General features: G+C 42.5%; 1 protein-coding gene across 1 annotated transcript in view; it reads right to left on the bottom strand.

Moving 5' to 3' along the window:
* Window positions 1-20,035, bottom strand: part of GYS2 (glycogen synthase 2) — a 43,714-nt gene extending 23,679 nt beyond the window's left edge. The window contains exons 1-4 of the mRNA XM_048302224.1: window positions 19,515-20,035; window positions 10,850-11,031; window positions 8,121-8,312; window positions 7,481-7,666 (exon numbers count right to left, since the gene is read on the bottom strand). Coding sequence (XP_048158181.1) covers window positions 7,481-7,666; window positions 8,121-8,312; window positions 10,850-11,031; window positions 19,515-19,635 — 681 coding nt within the window. The 5' untranslated portion in view covers window positions 19,636-20,035. The remainder of the gene's footprint in view (window positions 1-7,480; window positions 7,667-8,120; window positions 8,313-10,849; window positions 11,032-19,514) is intronic.
* Window positions 20,036-22,081: the final 2,046 nt, after the last annotated feature.

Here is a 22,081-nt window from a genome sequence, read left to right as displayed (position 1 = left end):
ACTTCATGGACTGTAATAGATTTAACTCTTATCACAGGCAGGGCAGACAGCACTTTCTATAGTTAGGATCGTGTGACCCCTGCCATGGCCAGTTGTTTTTAGCAACTTGGACAGAAATAAAGCTATTTAGACCATGACCTGTCCTGCCAAGTAGATGCTTAATGTTGGTACAGAACATACTGTAAGAAATTTGACCCAGTGTGAACCATTTCAAATTGAAGCAAAAAACTTCTTGTTTTCACTTAGATAGGTGCAGACACAGATGTAGATATAGATATCTTATAACTGCTTTGCTAACAAAGTTAGTTGCTTTTATCTGCTCTAATTCTGCAGCAGTGCTCCACTACTTGTGGGAAAGTAGATTCCACTGTATTAGCTGAAAGTGCCACTCTACTCACCCTTGCGTGACCAAAAAAAAAGGACTCTAGTAAAATCTCAGCTGAAAACTTCCAAAGAAACTAGATGCTTTATTTTGGTATTGACGATCCTCTATATCAAGAGCTTTTTCACGTTTGCCAAATACACTCTACCACATTACGTGCTAAATACCATGATACCATTTCTCAGTTGTATCATCATGTATCGTATTTTCCACATTCCCCGTAAGAATCTTAGAGCTTGAAATACAAAAGATTATATTTCCTCTGGAACATATATCTCATTTGCCACAGAAGCCGAGTGGCAGAAAGAGCATGGAGAAGAGAAAAATAGAGGGGAACTCATCTGACTCCTTATAGTGCCACACGTCTCAGCATCGTGCTTGGTTTACACTAAACTGATTCACAAGCAGCTCTTAACTGCATTTTTGATTGTTCAAACACACTGTGCAAAAATATACAAAATGGGGTGGTTCTTTAGCATGCTGAACAAACACATGAATGGGATGGGCACCACTGCACAGTCACAACTATGCAAATCTTTTCAAACACATTTGGCTTTCTATTAAAAATAATTTTTAAATTTCTAGCAAACAAATAGCTGGTCAGACTTCAAAGGGTTTTCTTTCTCTTTTCCCTTTCTCAGCAAGAATGGGTTTTAATTATAAAATGTGATTAAAAACTGACATATTCACTAACTGTAGATAAACACTCCCTGTAACCTTACTGGGAGAAAAGTTAAAAAAAAGATTAAGTGCTATGACTTATTTCTAGTTAACTTTTATTTCTGTGATTGCATGAAAGGACTTTACATATTTAACACATATCAATGTGTATTTCTTCATTGCTTTTCATTTTTCCATCTTTTGGAAAAGGGAAGTATTTTATCTTGCATATGCTTGTGTGACTTTTGGCATGTTTTTGCAAAGGTACACAATTCCACATCTACTAGGAAGTACAAACAAAGGTCATGGGGTTCTTACATTTCATTTGCTCTCACTCTCCAGCAGCTTCCAGCACTGATCAGTAAAGCAAGACCTTGACTTTTGACCTCACTTATAATGTGGAGTAAGAACTGTGCGCTTCTGAGCAGGCTAGACAAGAGACTTCAGAAAAGAGCCTTAGCCAAGTTGAAGGGCAGGTTAAATGAAAATTAATTGATGAGACAGTGCAGGCGACAAATTTAACCCACCCAGTCCTGTACAAAGACAGCTGAGCCTGCTGTGACAATCTTAGCTCCAGAACTAGAGGCACTGGGGGGCATGGGGCAATATGCTGAAACCAGCAGGACAGCCGGGCAGCTCCTCACGCCCAGCCTAATGTTCCTCTCAGCATTCAGCCCTGCTCTCTGTCCAGCCCAGCTCAGGCTCCCGTGAACTCTGTTCCATATCCTTCATGTTCAGCGAGAGCAAAGCGAGATACCCGTGAAGTGCGTCATACCCGCTTTTGTTTGTTTGCTGTTATCAGCAAATGGGAACACTAGCACAGCCACAGATGACAGCTGCATCAAGAGAAAACAGATCGAAGTCAGATGAACTGTTTACAGAACCCTTTAGGGTGGAAAAGGTTCTTAAGATCCTTAAGTCCAACCATTTCTTCCCTCAGTGATATTTAAAGACTAACAACTTCAAAATCCACCTCCCTGTAAATTTATTGGAGGATCCCCTCCTTCCCTGACTGGTAGAAACCAAGCCGATTATTAGAATTTACAAGATGGCATGGATTAGAAGGGGAAATGACTCATTTATAAGTCCACTCTAATTTCAAAGCAAAACAGGAAGATGTTCCACAGGTATAATGCTTTGGAATAAAATTTGCATTTTCTGCAGTGCAATTCTGAGGGAAAATTTCAGCTTGTTTCTGTCCTTTATGTGGATCCATGTAATGAGCACAACATCTCATTCATGTCTTAAAATTCAACATGTTAGGGGGCACAGCAGGTAATCACTGAGCCTCCCAGCATGACATTCTGTTTAAGACAGCTACGGTGAACTAGGAGTGAAAAAAGAAGAGAATATTGAGCAGTTATGGAATACTGGCATTATGTTTCTTCTGGAAACAGTTGCTGAAGTACTAAATCCAAATCAGCCATTCCTACTTCAAAATTTTAAAGACAAATAGCAAAGTGTTTCCAAACCACAAAAATCATTTGAGAGTGGAAAAGGAGGAAGGACTATATTAGCTATGTAAATACTTTTCTGAAAGACAGATAAATTATTTGTTACAGTCTGCATAGAATCTCTAGATACTGATATTAGGCTATGCCTTCCTAAAGAAAAAAAAGTATGGTGAAAACCAACAGAAGTTGAACCAATACAAATTCAAACTGGAATTAAAATGTGCAATTTTCCTAAATAAAACTGTGACACCTTTGCAGAAATAATACATACTACCCTCAGCATTTAAACCTTACCTCAAGAATGGATAATATCTCTGTAAATATTTCATAATTCAAATGAAAGGTACAGGTTTGATGCATGAGGATTTTAAACACAGAATGAAATAATCTCTCTTGGTCTTTTAAAACAGTGGTACACTCAAGTTCAAAGTGATTCTGCAGGACCAAGGAACAGAGACTGGTTTGAAGTTCAGATTCCTTACCTACTAAAAGGTAGAATGGAAACATTTTTGCTTCCAGCATAATCTCACTGGCTGCCAATGTCTGAATTAGGTAACAACTACTCTTTTAAAATCCAGCTTACATCAAATTTACCTCCAGTTGACTGTTACCTTGTGCAAAGAGAACATCCACTCTGGTATAGCTCTGCCAGGCCAAAAGAGAATGAAATTTACGCTTCCTGGCTTAAATCAGATTTCCATCAGCTGCTCTGCTGACAAAGAGGATTAGCTTTGTGTAACAGTGAGCTCAGTGACAAACTGGACAGTACAGCACTAAGTGGAGTGAGATATTGTCAGCAAAAAAGCTCTTGGCTATTAATTTTCATTGGAATTTTTAGTACTTTTCCATTTAGACTTCTTGGAACAGGATTTTCTACCACTTTGCAAAGTGGATTCAGCTGCACCTGCGTGAGCTGAATGAAAATGTTCCAAGTTCTAAACAGAAGTTTTACACATTGGCAGGGCAACCTAAGGAAAAAGGCAATGAAGAATATGACTAGCCTTTTTTTCCTTCTCCTTGGAACATTTCTCCCATTAAACTCAAAGTGGTTTTTTAGTAAGAAGCATCAGAGGCTAAAGCATACAAACCTCTCCATTATGCCAGGCCAGTGGTCCCAAAAATCATTTCAGATGATGGCCTCTCAGATGAAATTCCAGGTTAAATAATTTCCCAAAATGAGCTGCCTATTCACCTAGGAACTTGTCTGGATCAGTCAATTTATGGAAAGTGCTGGTCTATTTAAAACTCTAGAGGGATGAAAGGATACCAAAACATCCCCAACCCAACTAAACAAAGAAACAAACAAAAAACTGAATCGGTCCCTTTAAACAATGGGAAAAACAATAAAAAAGTAACATTCTCGATTTTCAGCTGAGAAGTCAATTCCTCCTGAAGAGAGAAAGGCTCCACAGACTCAGAGATCTTTTTCACAGAAATTCCTAACTTTTACCTAGGAGTTAGCTAGGAATAACTGGTTCAGTTTATCATGGCAACAAAAAAGCCTTACACTCACCAGTGTAAAAACGACACTGGACATTGGGACAATAGGAAAAATGCCCTGCTGGTTGGACTAATTAGACATACAAAAGTTCTTAAACTTCTTTTGGGAATTAAACTCATAACAAACCCTGCTTGTTATTGAAATTAGGAAGTGTTGAGTTTGGAAGAGTTCAAGCCAGTAATCCATAGGTTTGGTTAGCAGTCCCCAGCCCAGTCATCTACCCAGAGTTCTTCAAATGTTTAAAAGCAGATAAAAATAAAGACACTGCCAGTTACTGTACAAGTCACCCTCTGTTTTGCGCTTTTGGTTTTCCCTCCCTTCCTTTCTCAGAGGTGAGAGTGAATTAAATGTGAATCTAGGAACTAAAATATGCACTAAATAGTAACACAACAGTGTTACTTCTGGTGGTCACTGTGTTTCTGGGCACCTGCTAAGGGTTTAACAGCCAGGTTCTCACTGGAGCAGAGGCAGGTAAATTCCAGCCAGTCCAGATGAACTGGGTTAAAACTGTAAGAACAGAATTGTATAAGCTCAAACAGTAACCACAGAACCATTAAGGTTGGAAAAGACCTCCAAGATCACCGAGTCCAACCTTTGACCACTCACCACCTTGTCAATTAAAGCACAGCCCTGAGTGCCATGTCCAGTCGTTAAGCTGTAATGCTGCCTAAGAACCAGGATCCCATCTCTGACTGAGGCAAAGAGCAGATGGCTCAGGAAGAGGTCAGGACTCGCACAACATTACAGTCTTACATCCATAATGCACCCTCCCATCATCCAACCATCCACAGCTCTCCTCTACTACGCTGACTGGGCTTGCAGCCTCCCAGAAAATGTCCTCTTACAGATTACAGGCTGACATGTGCCCTGAGCTCATGAAAGAAGGAGTTTTGGTAGCCTACAGTTCACAACTCTACTGATCTTGCATCTTCTGGCCCTGCTTATCTACTGGGATGATTTGACACTGCAGTGGGAGAGTCCTGCACTGTGTGGGTGGTGTAGAACTGCCTACCAGGCGTCCTAACTCAGCATTTTGTGGACTGTGTAGGGGACTAGAAACAGAGACATGAGGTTTCCTCTTTTCTCTGTATGAGCTGTACATGCCAGATTGTGTCTAGGCACAATAAAGCCACGCACTTCCATTCTGTGCTGCAACCATTTTGCTGTGACGTCTGGCACAACACATCCTGCAGCTGCATCTTTCTCCCCATCTCAGCTGCTGCCTGGTGGGAACTGTGTTCTAACTGTGAAACACTGGCCAAACGTAATTATACTTCAAAAGAAAACATTTATGCAATAGCACTGAAACAGGAAACCCAGCTATTTTACTTTGGGGTGGAAGGGGATGATGTGCTCTAACAAAATATTATTTCCTCCAAAGATTAAACATTAGGAAGCCCTAAAGAATCTTCTTCACTGACATATTGCTTGTTTGACCTAAATAGTTTCCTGCTAGAAGGCAGCAACAAGAATAGGTCTGAAGATTTAGCTCTCTCTTATTTAATTATGGTACTCTAGATCAACCTCTTGTGTCTCAACTGACTTTTGGGCCAAGATGACCTTTTCACAGCCAAAGGAGCCCTCACTAAGATAGTTAACTTTTCCAGGAAGAGTTTTAGCACCCTATAGGAATGTTAAACAATGGTATAACAGCTTGATATCATTTCCTCTATTGGTAGATTTAAATATCAGCCCACAGAGGGTATAAAGCATGATGGCCGAGAAATCCACAGTTTTCTTCCCTTAAATATTATTTACAGCAATTGAGAATAATATTTTAAATTTATACTTATGTTTCATTCCACATATTCTTGGAATAAAATCTGAACAGACATTTCTGTATTTGTGACATAGCTGATGGTTGCCTATGGGACTTCTGAGGCTTTGCAGGATGGACAGTGCCTTCTTGCATAAAGGTGCCCATGCCACGTGTGAACAGAAAAAATTATTTTAATACTGTGGCTAGTTTATAAATATATTAAAAATCTGTAGGTTCACTCAGATGTGAGATCATTAGTTTTTCTTTTGAGTACACAGAGAGGGGCGAGACCCCCAAAAGTTATCATGAAGAGAAAAAAACAATAGCTTTGAGAAAAACAGACTCTATTCTGGACTGCTTGCAGCTCACTGAATTAACCAAAATCAAACCAAACCATTCTATATTATGCATATATACACATGAAGAGACCATGAGGGAGCAGGAATGTCTGGACTCCTACACAACAGGACTGTGGTATTCATGCTGCCTCATTAATGCACCCAACAGCCATAACTAATTTAGGAGACTAGGCGAGATGATTTACAAGGGCTTGGAGTGACAGGACAAGGGGCAATGGCTTCACACTGACAGAGAGCAGGTTTAGATTGGATATGAGGAAGAAATGGTTCCCTGTGAGGGTGGGGAGGCCCTGGCACAGGTTGCTCAGAGAAGCTGTGGCTGCCCCATCCCTGGCAGTGTCCAAGGCCAGGCTGGATGGGGCTCTGAGCAAGCTGGGATAGTGGAAGGTGTCCCTGCCTAGGGCAGGGGTTGGAAAGAGATGATGTTTACCACCCAACCCAGACCATTCCATGTTTCTATGATCTCTGTTTCTGAGTCAGGCCAGTAGCACACAAATGCTTAGGCCTTGTCTTTGGAAGACACAGTTCCCCAGCGTGGCAAGTTTCAAATACCCAGCTGAAAATTACCAACTAAGTAATTTTCTTCACAGATTTCAGCCAAGGAAGTGTCTGAACAATGAATAAGGTGATTCTTTTAACTACCTCTAGCTTCACTAAGTGCTGGAATGCAAAAACCTCTTCAATTAAAGTTTGCCTGCGAGCATATGAGAAATCCCAGATGATGCAAAGTACCCCTGATGAGGGCAGTGCTAAAGACATTTGAGTCCTTGCAACACTGTTTGTGTCACACTTTGAGTGGAAAGAGAACAGTGAAAACCAAACCACTAGACAGTTTACACAGATTCCAAGAAACAAATGTGGGTCTTTTGAACTCAGAAAATACTTCCTACATTTGCCAGTTACAAATTAGGCCCAACCTGAAATGCTTGAATTAGAAGGACTCTTTATGGTTTGTTAAAATTAAGAAGCGGGCTGGGGGAAAAAACCGAAAGCAACCATCATCCACTGCAATTCCAGGGAATTTTTATCAAGAGAAGGGTTATTGGTTATTTTTTCTACTGTGTTACATTAAGAAAGAGTGCTGTGATGGTTAGATGTTGGCTAGAGCTGAATAGGTTTTACTAGTTTCCCACTGAGCTTTCAGACCTGTCAGATGACACAGAGGCATTCATGCCTGGACACCTCATGGTCTTACAAGTACCATTTCTCATGCTCTAGAATCAACATCCAGCTGTGGGTCAGTCATAAGTGATCACACAAAAGAGAAAATACAATAAATGGTATAACACAGTAAACAGAAAGGGAGCCAGGAGATGATTTGCTGAAAAAGAAAAACCAGGGAAGAATAAGGACAATGTCTCCTACCTGGTCCAGATTGTTGTAGAAGTCAATACTGGCTGCACAGAGGTATCTCCCAAGCAGAGTTGCATGTGTAGTAAAAATTGTGGCGACGGGAAGTTTCTGCGATCGAGACAGGATTAAACCCACTCCTGCCTGCCACTCGTGGAAGTGGGCAATTATACTGGGCTTGTCATCAAACTGACAGGAAAGCTGAAAATAGAAAGAAATATATGAAACATGCATTATCCTATCAACCATCCCAGCTCCAGAAACCCCCTTTTTTTTTTTTGTGAAGCCTTCTGTATGCTTGCTCTCCTTCTTGTGACAAAACCGTACAATTTTAAGTGGTCATTGCCTTGATTCCCGTCAGGCCTAATCCTTAGCCCAGGAAAAACCTGTGCCTTTCCAGTGTCTCAGAAGAGACTCCTTTCTAGAGTGTCAGAGGGTTCTGACAAGCACAGTCACTCAGACTCCACATTGGGCAGCTCCACTGCCCTTCTTCTGGAAAAATATAATTAAATGACCACTTAACATTTAAGTTTTAAATACAAATTTGATCTACATCAAGATCAACTTCCTTAAAATCATAGTTTTCTGTCTGGAGAATAGGAACCACATGTCAAAGCAGTTTTGGTCTGCAAAGCTCTAGATTTAAAAACTGTACCTCTTTTAAAAACCAGGCTGTTAATGATCCAAAAATCACAGCATCATTGGCTTCTCGGTCATGAAAAGGGATTCCTATGTTGCTGACTTCCCAAAATTCACCTTTCCACTTGTCCAGGTTCCAAGCTGCTGATCCTATATCAAACAGTAAGACATATGGGCTGCCCTCTATCAGCCATCTTCCAAAAAAGGCCTATGGAAAAGAGGCAAGGATATAGAAAGAAAATGTTAAAGTGAATGTAAAGGCCAGTTAGCACAATGATTTTCATCCATCACATCTGAAGTATTCCACACAAAGAACATGTGTGTTCACAGTCCTACACACCCAGGACTTGTGGTTTTCCTTGCAAAATACATGGAGTAATACTGGAACAAAGGAAACTGCAGTCTTTAGGAACATTTTATTTTTAAGACTATCATTTTAGATTTTCATTGCAATATTAACTTTTTTCCCATGGGGGGGGGGGGGGGGGGGGAACGTTAGGAAGACTGCACTTGCTTGAATAATGAGGTCTTCTGTTCTTATTGAACTATGCCACTTTTATTCTTATTTCAAAATTATTGTTTTCTTTCGTTCATATTTGTCTCCAGTCTTTTGCCATTTATGCTAGATTACTAGGGAGAGGTTTTGTAGGACTGATGCTTGGCACCTGTACATACTATGACATTTCTTCCTTCTTCTCAAGCAGCACAGAGAGGAAGGATTTCCACTTCCAGTTGGAAGAGTGGAAAGATCAATCAGAAGGTACCTCAATACCTAAAATCACATCAGGCTAAAAATGCAGCTTTCCTACTTTATCTGCATTGCTGTAGCTAAACATTTCTAAGACTATTTACAACTTCACTGCCCTCACCTGCCCTCCCAACCCAGCTGGGTCCACACTACAGTCTGCAAAGTCGAATTATTTCACATTAAATCCACCATCAAAACGGCTGGGACCTCAGGGATTGAACCCAGCCCTGACGCGCCAATGAGCTGAAGAGAGGTCAGGTCTTGAAAACAAATGAGATAAAAACTCTTGGCCTATTTTCACAGAAAGCACAAGGCGTAAAAAAAGACAGGTTTGTTCCTTTTCACTCCTCATGTATTTATTTCAGACTGTCCAGATTTGCTATTCAGGAAAATGAGGTTAAAAAGCAGGGAACCCAGACTTCATCTAAATATGTGGTCAGGTTGTGGCAAGGAACATACCTGACCTGAGAAGTTTGGAAGCATTCCTAGGCCCCCCAGTTTAAAACCATCCATTGTGATGCATAAGCAAAATCCAGACATAAATGTTAATAGGATAAGTGCAGCTCCTGGAAACTAGAGCGTCATTATTGGAGATCAAAGCTATATTTGACGTCCCTGGGACAGATTTGCTGCTGTATATGAATACTCCAGCAGCACAATGCACATGTTGGGCTGGCAGAGGTGGCTGATTAAATGGGATTTCTTGCTGGAATAACATAAAGCATTGCAATCAATCTGCCCCACAAGACTTCAGCTGTTTTCCAGACAAAGGAGTGTTGCACAGCTTGCAGAGGCAACATGGGAAACTTGATCAATCACCTATGAAAATCTGATGAAAATAAGAAATGGCAGATTGGACCTTTCAGTTTGAGCCTGAACAATACAAGCATCATGTCAGTGTCCCCAGCAGACACTTTCCTAGCTGTGGCACATACTCATCCAACAAAAACCATCTGCATAACAGGGCACTAGATCCTAAGAACAGCAGAACTGCTCTTACAAAGGAGACAACACAGTGCCAGTGCCACAGCTGGTGGCAGCCCAAGAACTTTAGGAATCTCTACACTGAAGTGTGTCAGTCCCCCCAGCAACAGGAAGTATGCTTCCTTGCTTCTGCCTCTCAGTGCTCTCCACCTCTGTTCAGCACACATTATGAGCAGACAATTTTTCCTCCTGCAAACTGGCATCTCTGAGGGGCTCAACACTGAGCCAGAGTGCAGGTGAGTTCTACATCTCTGATGAGGGCTTCAAGAAAGGAGGTCAAATTTAGCACGAGTTACCCTCCACCCATTTTCAGCCAAAGCTGCTTGCAGCTTAATAACTGCCCATCAACACAACAGGTTCCATTTCTTTTAGCAGATAATCTTTATAGGAAGAAGTTTATTCCTATTTTATTGTTGGAGAAACTGAGTCTCAGAAAGGCTATGAGATCACACAGAAAACACTGGTTAAAATCATGTTGGAAAGGGAGATGAATCCACTCCCTGTGTTGTAGTTTAACCTCTCTTCCCAGGGAACTGACAGCTGGTTGCACTGAGCTGAGGAAGTGGATTCTTTATCAGGTGGGTGCTTTTCTCAAGTTCCTTTCTGGCTTTCAGCTCAATATTATGATACATAAGAAAAATTGAGAGCTACTGGAATGCTCTTCTCACTCCCATGCAAGAATGTGAAATGTAAGGGCTCAGTCAAAGTAAGGTCATATTATATCTACTAAAATCTCACCGTGCTTAGAGACCAGATAAATAACTCATTAATCCAATTAAGCAGCCTTGCAGATAAATGACTGTTAAAACCCATAATTGGATGAACTGGTTCTTCCTCAAAAATAACCTTTAATGAATTGACTCTGCTGTTCTAACAGTGGATTCCGAGCCTTTCCCGTTGTGACATTGACCAGGACTGCTGTGTCAAGTGGAACGACAAGAGCATTAACCCAAACTTTAATCTCCTCAGAGTCAGATTTGTTGCCCTGGGAAGCAGCAGCACATCTGATTTACCTGACACCCTTGGCTTTTCATGGTGTCCATCGCCTTCTTAATTGCAGGGTTTGGAGGCTCACAGAATTCCACCTGAGTCTTCACATTCTGCTCAAAATAGGGGCCAATCAGGAAATAGTTTTCGCCCCATTCATCTGCTGTAGTTTTGGCTTTTGTCTGGATCACAGTGTAAATGCCTCCCACTGCAAAAGAAGATCACAAAGAACAGAAAGTAAAAAGGGCCACAAGCCACAAATCTCTGTACTAAGCTCCACCCCACCTGTGGATCAGATACACTGCTGGTTAAATCCCTTCACATACAGAGATTTTAAGTGAAATGCAGACTCAATCAAATAAACAGAAGTTCAGTCTCTTAAATGGTGTCAAAGCTTCACTGTTCAGTTGAGGGATTAAAACCCTGGGCCTCACACTTCCACTCTCCCATGTCTGACCTTGATTCTGCTGCATCCCAAGCACAGCCTTCTGCTTTTGTTTTATTGCTGCAGTTACAATTTTCAAACATATTTTTCATCATGTGGTAAGAACTGAGCTTGTTTGACACAAATCACTAAGAGAAGTTGAGGAACTGATGGATTTCATTGACTACTGACTATAAAAATGGGTTTAAACCAATATCCCCAAAGCATAAGGAGTTCTACAAAAAACCAGTGTTTTCTGTGTGATCTCATAGCCTTTCTGAGACTCAGTTTCTCCAACTGAGTTGGAGACTTGTTCCATCATCAGTCTTGAAGAGCTGTTAAAGTTGGAATGACTGTAGCCTACACTGACAGTATAAATGTCTGTAGCACCTTTCACCAAAATATTGTCTGCTTTAAAAACAAATGCAGCATTCAAATAATGCATAAAGAGAATACAGCACATCCCCTGCCAAGTCAGTACAGATCTATCTAGTCTTGCACATGGTGTGCAAGAGTCCCTTAGCTGCTCTTCCTCACAGTTTTCCATAGCCAGCCCCGGAATTCACGCATTGGCAGGGCAAACCTCCCTTTGCCACAGTCCCCAGGGTGCCAGGCAGTGGACATTGCACCACCACCAACTCAGAAGAACAACAGTGCCTGCTGGAATCCAGCAAGGGGGAGGGATGGCAAGGGAAAAGAAAACCCAAAGGCAAGCAGCTGCTGCACACCAGAGAGAGTGAGCGTAGCTCCAGCGTGGTGGGGGAGAGGAAGCACAACAGGTACAAAGAGCAAAAGAAACACTAGGGAAGGGATTGCTGTTCATTTCTTCCTCCACTGAATGTTGAAGCTTTGGAAATCCTTGGCAGCACTCCAGGCAAGGAGGCAGTGCTACATCTTCCTGCAGTGACATCAAAATTACCTATGGAGTCAGCACTGAGAGCTGCCAGGGTCTGAGAGCTGGCACTCCAGGCTCACCCTTTTAAAGCTATTGGGATATCCAGAGCGGCCAATGCACCACATCCAATTGAATTAAAAACATTGAGAAGTTACCTAATTCTCCTTAAAAAATCTGCCACCACTAGGTACAATATGGCAGCTGAAGTTGCTCAGCACTTTGGGAGATTAGTTCCCAGATTAATTAAACTGTATCCCCTGACAACTACAGAAAGCCTTCTGCAAAGCCTGGTGTCTTGCAGCCCTGAGGAGCTGAATGGAGCTACAGTTTTAATTATGCTCCTAGAAAATAAATTGTTCACTTAGATTCTTTTTCCCTACAAATATCCCATTTGTTTTGAATGCTGGAAGGATCCCTAGTCTTAATATTTTCATGTCTCAGGATTCTAGGTATTTACAAAGAAAAAAAAAATGCAGTTCCAATCTACCAGCTTGCTAAGTAGAATTAGTACAATAAATTATAACCCTGAATAATTCAAGACCTAAGAAGACAAGAATCTTACAGATGTCTGTTCCTAAATCAAGCTCTAGGTTCAAGAGTTTCACATCATGTAGACATGGAACTGCAGAAGGAAACCTATGCATAAGACTATTATTCTCCCCTTCAGCAGGACAAGGAATTCATTTACAGTCATCGTATTCTTTCATGGCTGCTTTGGACAGGGATTTAGAGAAATCTTAGATAAATAACACTGTATTTTCCCTCCAAGTTCCTCTGCTCACAAGCTGAGAGAGTCTGTTTGAATAGCTTGGATTCAGATAAACATAAAATTTTAATTATATGAAACAACTCAGGACATTCAACCTATAAAGCAATAGTTACGATGATACATCTGTTTTTATGGGGTGGTAAATTCATCATAGGAGCATAAGGGGCTTCAATCCAACATGGATAAATATGAGGCTTGGTAGAAATCTTAGTCATGCAACTGGCTGGTTTGAATTGGCAGGGATACAGAGCTCAGAATGAGGAAGATTTTAGTGCAAAGCAGCCTGGTGATCCAGGGAAAAGCGAAAATATGACTTGCAAGATGAAAGACACTAAATAACATGATAAAGTATATGCCTAGAGTGAAGCAAAGCTCCTTCCCCCATCACAGGAGCATGGATCAGCCTCTTCCATACTGCAAGGGGTTCAACACTGGGATTGGCAACGTAGCTGAGTTTCCACAGCCACGGATTTGAAGAGGAAGCTACAGCTCACAGGCTGGGTAGAGCCTGGACCTTTGTTTTGCACAGCCAACAGCTGAGTATTTCTTTCCACAGGGTTATCCTTAGGACCCCTGTGTGCCCTATAGGGCCAAAGATGTATGGAAGGCCTCTTATGGGGGAAAGAATGGAGAGTGTGCTGTGCTCTGCTGGCGTAATCTGCTGCACAGCAAGGTAAAAAAACAAATCAGGGCACTGATTTGCCTGAAATGCAATGATAAAATCCAAAGAGTACATTTTACAGGCTGTAAAAACTCCTTAGAAGCTAACTGTGATAAAAGCAGTCTTACCTGGCCCCCAAACTGGCTTTTGTCTTCCCTGTTACTGTGGCAATATGACTCACAAAACATGTCTGTGCATAAGCTTTAATTGACAGCGGAGGGAAACTGCAAGTGAAACTATGTATGTGGGAAGTGTTGGGTATAACTTAAAAAAGACATCTTGAGAAGAACAGAGCAATGTCTAGAATAATGTATTGACTTTGGAAATTACACTTCTCCATAGCAAGCTCAAGGAACACATTATACATCTTTAAGAGATAGCTTCTATATGCTCAGTTGCTTTGAATTCCCTGGAAATATCTGTGCCAGTAAGCAAAACATTACATATCCTACTGAGTAACAGAGTAGGGGTTTACATATTCACCTCACAGAATTCTCAAATTGCTTCAACAGTTTGGTAAACCCTCTTTTTCTTCTCTAATACAATGTTTTAAGGCCATACTAGAAACAGAAAACCTTTCCAAACAAGAGGGATGTACCGAAATGTTGCAAGTTTCTCTATGCTGCCTCTGAAGTTCTGTACTTTGAAACAGGCTTAAAACAAACAAGAAATGACAAAATGAGAAAGAGAGAATCAGCAGAGATCAGAACAAGAGAATTGGTTTGGAGCCTCACAAACATGGGGAATTAGCAGTAAAATGTTGATACAGGGATAGTGTTCTGATCTTCAACAAAATGCTTTATTCAAATATATTAAGTTTTAGTCATTTTAAAACATCCTTGAAAGAAAAATATTTCCATTATTTCTTTTTAAAACGTGATTTTAACCTTTCCACCAATAAATGAAATCAAGTTTAGAAGGAAATAAACAACAATTTTTTTCCCCATTTATTTCCTTTCCATTCTTCCTCTTTTTTTTTTTTTTTTTTAAGGGAAAAATTAAACTGGCACAGAAAGGGGAACTAAGATGTTTGGGAAAGAAGGATTTTTTTAATTTAAGACATGTTTGACCTCTTTTTAGTGACCTCTCCAAAAAATAGAAGATGAAACCAAAATACTTTCTCAGAAAATATTCCATAGAATTATTTAAAAAGTCTGAACGTTTTTATCTACGTTACCACTACTATGAATTTGTCTAAAGGAGTTCTCTGCATCACTCCAGCATTTTCTTCTTTCCTTGTTTCAAGTCCTGCTGCATTATTTCTTTTGTGTATTTAAAATCCAAGCAGCAATTAGAGCTTGTCCTCCCACCCACCTCACACTGCAGAAGGACAGAGGGAAGGAGCAGCAGAAACCAAAAATGAGGGAGAGAAATAGGAAGTGAACTATGGAAGTGAGACAGAGGTAAGTGGAGATTGTCACTGTTCAGAGTCCTTTCCCACACACCTTTGCTACACAGAGAGAGGATCAGGATGACTCCAGGGCTCTGCAGCTTCTTTGTTATGTCCTGAGCAGGCCACTCTGAAGGCACTAAAGCTTCCCAGAGAACCATGACAGCCACAGGATCCATGGGAGCAGTGTGAGCCCAGGCTCAGGATTCAAACTGACTTCACTGCCACAACCACTCATTACAACAACTGTTTCACCCTTCTCCTCAGAATGTGTCTCTGATCTGCACAGGTGTGATAGAAGTTGGGATTGAACTTATTTTTTCCTAACTTTTGATTGGAATCTTATTGATTGATTGATTGCCCGTTGAGGTACCATTAATAAAATCAGGCAGTAAAACATGGCAGGTGAAAAACAACCAGCATCTTCAGCTGGCAGATATTTTTCATGTGGTTTTTGGGCTGCGTTTGTGGCCAGGACTCCTCAGAAGATAGATCTCCACATTCTTTGAAATTCTGACATTCCAAACATATTCTGAAATAATACTGAACCGCTGAAATTTATGACAGATGTCCACAATTGAGAAGCTATTTCTGTGTGCATCATGCCCAGTGCACAGGATTTCATTTGGAATTGATTTGACATTGATATTCCACCCCACTCTATAAATGCACAGAGCTCTGAGGCTGTGCTTATGCCAAGTTTATGCCAGCACATCCCCACTCCCCAAAGGGTGTTACTTCAGCTGTGTCACTAATTACAGCAATCACCTTCCCCCAAGGAACTTTCATCATGGGAAGATGTTGAACACAGAGGAGGTAAAATGATGGTCCCACTGACCTCAGTGGATTCAGGACTGAATTTCCAAAAATCCAGTTTTTCACCAGAGGAACTGTACTGAGATCTCTGCTCCAGGGAGAGCTGAACCAAGTTTTGTTTTTAGCACAGTCTTCATTCCAATGGGGATGGAAAAAAAATATTTGAGATTCATCTACCAATGACTCTTGAGCTAAGCTGTTCACAGCTGAATGATGATACAAGCTGGCTGTTTGCCCAGCATTTTTAAGCATCCTTCTATTTTCTCTCTAAAAGCTGTGAGTGGTACAGCAGGGGATACTAATCTAAATATCACTGGAATTATTTTCAAGACATCTTTCCAGAGAAAAGAGCAGATCTTGAACATTCTCAACCCTTCTCACTAATGTGTCAGAAAACCCACCAGAGAGAAACCCAACCCAGGCACTAAATCTTCATAGCTTGGTAGCCACTTTTTTGTACTCCTGTACTTAAAGCTTTTATTGATCTTCATGCTATGGAGGAAAGAAAGCAGTTCCTTTTTTTCCACAGATACATGACCAGACCTGGCTTTACTGGAGCATGATGGCCAGGAGAGAAAGGAAGAGGTAAAAATGCTGATCTCCCCCACTATTACCACCAGGTTTGTGGCACTGCAGTGCATTGGGAGCCTTCACTGCTTACATTTTCCCCCTTCTGCCACAGAAACTGTAGATCCACCTCACATAGGGTTATGCCCATCAGTGAAAAGGCAACTAAAGTGAGGGAAATCTCACAAAACAAACTACACATTTCTCATTTCTTTGGCAGAGGACTTTCAATGCCAGAGGATTTCAATATTGTGTTTGGTTTAGGTGGCAAGTTCCCTCTCATGTGACTTGAGGGAAGGGTAAGGCAGAGTGACACTGGCAGATGAGCCTTTTTTATTTCCCATTCTCTCCTACAGCTACCTTATCTTTGCTTGCTGCAGACAGAGAAGAGGAAGAAGAGCAGTAACTGAGAGGCCAATGTTTTCCATGTCAGAAGTTGTAACTTAGCACAGGCTGCAGCCAGGACAGAAAATCCAAAAAGGAAACATGGAGAAGTAGAAAGCTCTGCCTTATTAGAGCATGTGTTAAATGATCTATATTTAAAACAAAAAGAGAGACAACTTCCCTGTTCCAGCTGTTGACAAAGAAGAGATGAGACTCTGGAAATAATGGATACTTGTAGATCTCTGAGCCCTCAGTTCATACAACCATCTTGTTCTTGCCACAGCTGCACCTCATGCCTCAGTACCAACCAGCACCATCAGGGAAATCCCAGGGAATGCTTGCTCCCCGTGAGCAGCCTGGCACGTGAAGACCCTCTCCCACTACAGAATCACATATTCTCCAATTTGTAGGACCCCCTCACCATCCTCTGGCTCTGAAGAGGTTCAGCTCAGCACCTGCAGAGGTCATTGGTTACAGGGGTGGATATCCACCTGTGAGCTCTGCTATCACCTTCCTCACAGGAAAGAAGACAATTCAGCCTGATTGTCAGTGCCACAAGAGAAATGGAGGAACTACTAAGAAGCAGCACTGGCCAAGGAGGAAATGTACCCAAGCACCTGGTGATGCACACAAAATTAACACAAAGGCTGGGGCTCGCTCCTGTGGGCAGCAGCAGCTTTACACCACCTCGGCAGTGCAGACCAACTTCAGGCTGAGCTACTCTGACCTTTGCATTGCCAGAAAGGAAGAAAGAGACCGTCATATTAAATGCTCAAAATTAGCTTGTCAGGCAATAAATCCAGCTAATTCTTATCTTGCCTTCTATGTTAGGAATATATACAGCAGCACAAACACTAAAACATGCAGCAGAACTAAATCTCTGTACGGCCAGCTTACTTCATCAAATAAACAACTCCTCCTGCTAAAGGAGGTAGGAAATATACAGTACAAGGTATTATTTCCTAAGCTTATATATCTTCTGTGATGACTCTCGTGTATTTTGCTGGCTACTCTCTCTCACAGTGCCCTAACATTTTCCCAGAACTGTTTACAAAAGTTAGGTCACCAGGGAACAGTTCTCACCACGTGACTTAGACATCCAATTGCCTGGAAGATACAGAAAAAAAGCTCCCAAACCCTCAGTATCAAGAATTTACCAGAAAAATAGGCTGAAACAGGCTTATAAAAGGGGTTTTGCAAAGATGCTTCTAGTCGAGGTTGGTTAATGGAAGCTTTGCACAAGGTCAGATTCTAATGAAAATTGTTTTCCATGCCATGTTCTTTCAGCCCTGTTTGAATATATGGGCTTGGAAAGTGGTGTAAGTAAAGGCACCTGATTTTTAAACATACTGAATAAAATTGACTTATATTAATATTAATTCTCTCATAAAATGTGTGAATAGTAAATTTTAGCTGTGTCGGTTGATTTGGCTCCAGTGAAGTCAACCAGAGCTCTAGGGAAGATTAAATGATTCACTCAATTTTGTACCTGCACAGGTAGAATCTAATGGGTTACCTTTTCTTAAATGTCTTGTGTGATATCTACAACCACTGGGTCCAGATGACTCAGAAAACACATGTACTGTGGAGTTCAGAGAATTTAGTGAGAACTCCTGAATTTCCTAGATTTCTGCTGCCATCTGCTTGCCAGAGCCTTACTTATCATGCACACTGCAAAAGTGAATGCTGCATGCTCCAAGTTCTGGCTTTAGCAAATTAACTCTAAAAGCTTCACTGAAGCTACTGAAAAATAAGCCCCCAGGGATTCAAAGTGCCAAAGCTACTCTGTCCCACTTCTGGGTATTGATAGGGCTCACCATCCGAAAAAGAGCAATGTAAACCAGCAGAAATTGTCACAGAACAGGAATTCCAGTTTCCCCATGGTGATAAACTCCAGCACTGCCTGTTCCTCTCATACACATTTCCCCTTCAAAGTTAAATTCCTAACAGACTACAGATCCCCTCTCCTGATTAATCTCTGTGTATCTGCCAGGACAATAACACACATGAAGTCAATCATTTACTCATACTAACACTAACTCGCTCTTGTGTTGAAAATGGACCCTTGCAGAACTACACCTACCTGAAAGGGGATTATTTGATGGGTGAATTAGAAATGGAGGAAGGATTTTTGCCCAGCAAGCAGCGTGCCCATTGCCTGACCAGCTGCAACCAATGAACAAATGAAGCCCCTGTCTGGCACCACTTGTGTTTGCAAAGACCAGCCCAAAGGAGTTTCAGCTGGCACACAAAGGCTGCTGGTCATTGACTCCTGGGTTTTGTTCAGTGGCTGTAACACAGCTCTATTTATTTGTACCTCTTCCAAGCCTGCCCTCCTCTCCACACTGCTCTAGAAGGCTGAGGGGGGACTGCTAAACTGCTCTGCATCTGATCTCTGTTGTACAGCTCATTTCCATGCATCACATTCCCAAGTGAATTTGCATGGAAGGCAGAACATAAATATGTACAAAGAAATATAAATAAATAAATCAATAAATAAATATGTATCTGCACACTCAGACTTATCACTTAGATGTTCAAACCCCCTCTCCCTGGTGGTGGAACACAAAAAGACACAGCAGCATCCTGGCTCTGCCCATCCCACACAAGTCCAGGTAGGTGCAGCCCACACTCAGCATGCACGATTACACACCTACACTTCTTCCAATCCAGCAGCTCTGCAGCCTTCTCCAATCTCCCTGTTAATGCCTTTCTTCTCCAACTCTTCAACCTTCCCTCCACTCCTGAGAAAACAGCAATACTAACCCCCAAGTGTGGTACAAACCTTTGTTGGTAACTTCCCAAGAAATTTCAAAGAGTAACAAATCCTCCACGGGCAGGTCTTCATCCTCCCACTGAGGAAGCCCGTTCAGAGATGTCATGGACAGGGATCTTGCCAGTGGCATTTTCTTCAGCCCTTGAGTGCTCACCACACAGGCCACAGCAGTCAGCAAAGGTCCAGGTCCCGTGGCAGTGCTCTGCAGTTCTGGTTAGAGCAGTCTGCCCATGTGCTGGGATCCCAGGAGAAAATTATTCAGATAGCTGGGAGCTAATGGGTTTAAACTGTCTGACCACCAGCATTAAATTGGCTCAGTGAAATCCTCAGGGCTTGAGAAGCAGCTGCTGGGAGAGGTAAGAATTTAAGACTGACCTGAGAAAGGTCTTGACTGTTTTGGGGCCAGAGCTCTTTCTTTTTCTTCTCTCAGAGGGAGGTAAAAAAATGGGTTTGAGCTCCTGAGTCAGAGCATTCAGTATCCAGCAGCACCTCAGGGACAGTTGACACTGGACGGTTGTAAATTCAGCACCGCCCTGAGCAAACTCCACCAGGGCGGACACTTGGAGTTCACCACCTGATTTGAGTCCAGCCCCTGAGTCCTCCCCTCGAGACACACCCTCCCCTTGCACGAGTGGAGCTTCCCTACCTGCTGGCCATCCACAAAGGGGTTAGAATACACTCATTGGACATGATGTCTCTTGGGTTCCTTGCCAGGTTAAACGCTGTGTCCTCTTCTTCAGTTCAGCAGTCTGTAAGCCCCAGTTTACCTCATCTCCTGCCTCCACAATTATCTCCAGCTCTGTTCCCAGGACTCTGCACCAGCTGTTGGCTGCTTTAGCAGCTCTGCAGCCCTGCCAGCTTTTACAGAGCTAAAAAGGCTTTACCCCTGTCTTGGCATGCACTCTGCCCCTCCTTGCAGTCCTGTCCCTGATTTTCCACCTGCTGTCCTTTGTTCTATGCCTCAGCTCTTCCCTGGCCTCTGGGCCCTTGTCCTCCACCCAGGGAGCTTAGTGAGTACTAAGTCAGGGCACAGCATGCCCCTGTCTTCTCCAGCACAGAGCTGGGATGCTGCAAGCAGCGAACACACATCTGCAGAGATGCTGATCCCTAACTCACAGCCTGAGATCCCCAAAGCTTCCCAGAGCAGCTGCTTGCTTGCTAGATGCTTATGTTACACATCTGGTTGAGAAGCCAGTGAGTCTGGAACAGCTGTGCAAGCTGAATCCCATGCTGAGCTTAGAGCACAACCTGCCCAAACCCCCCAGTTCAGCAGGGAGCAAATCTCCAGGTGAGATCCAGGATGTCTCTGGCACTGTGGAGAATTACACTGCACCAGAAGGCATAGAGGGAAAGGCTCTGAGCTCACCTAAGGTAAAACAAGGCCAAGACAATTGGTTCAGGAGACAGGCAGCCCATCTGCATAGGAGTCTCTTAGACATAATACATAATGCATGGCACATCTGAGCCTCCCTTAATGACTAACTATTCCCCAAAAAGACTTGCTCTTCCACTTCCACTGCCTGTGCCCTCTCTGCATGCATGGCAGTCAGACCCATCCCTGAGCTGGTGGATACAGCTCACTGAAAAAACCTAAGGGTACAGAAAACTTGTTTGCAGAGTTGAGAACTTGAGCTGTCTCAGAAAAGAGCCTGGTAAGAGGCCAGGGAAAGATTCAAGGGTTTATGGGCTGAGTGTCATTTTGTCTCAATGGTTTGAGTTGCCCTATTTACCAGTTCATGAAAAAAAAAAGGCCTGGCCAAAATCATTATTTTTGGAGCAGCTCTGGCTTTTACTACCTGGAGTAGGTAGGAAACCAGATCATCCCAAAGCTAAAAAATCATGTTATTTAAAAGAAAAACCAGTAATATATTAGGGCTCACTTCATTTCTGAACATCAAATCTGCCCAAGTCACACTTTCATACTTTTTCTGGGACATTCACGCTGAGGGTGAGGCTTAAAGCTGCCAGGTGCACAAAGGCCATCTCAGGTGAGGAGTGGAGAACAGAGAACAAAGCAGCTGACAAGTCCATCCTCACCCCACAGGTTTTCCTCACCCTGTGCAAATGATTACACGGCAAAACTTCTCATTTTAAAGGAGACAGGGGGTGCAGTGAGCCCCCAACACCCCTCACTGACCACATCGAGTGTGATCACCTTCACTGTGAGTAATGCCAGGAGCTGCAGCACTCCAGAGGGAATCCTGACAGATTTGTGGTTGTGTGGGCCCCATTCCCCACTGCTGGCTGGGTACCACTGTGCTCTGCAGGTCTTCAAACAGCTCTCAAGGTGCTTAAATCAAAACTGTTCACATCAGTTACCTCTCCAGGGACCACAGAATCACAGAATGGTTTGGGTTGGAAGAGACCTTAAAGATCATCAATTTCCATCACCCTTGCCATGGGCAGGGACACCTTCCACTATCCCAGCTTGCTCCAAGCCCCATCCAACCTGGCCTTGGACACTGCCAGGGATGGGGCAGCCACAGCTGCTCTGGGCAACCTGTGCCAGGGCCTTTCATCTTGAAGCCACCACCCCTTGTCCTGTCACTCCAGGCCATTGTAAAAAGTCCCTTTCC

This window comes from Corvus hawaiiensis, chromosome 4, assembly GCF_020740725.1.
Source record: "Corvus hawaiiensis isolate bCorHaw1 chromosome 4, bCorHaw1.pri.cur, whole genome shotgun sequence".
Lineage (NCBI taxonomy): Eukaryota > Metazoa > Chordata > Aves > Passeriformes > Corvidae > Corvus > Corvus hawaiiensis.
Note: the sequence above shows the minus strand (reverse complement) of the source record. Positions and strands in the feature narration are given on the sequence as shown.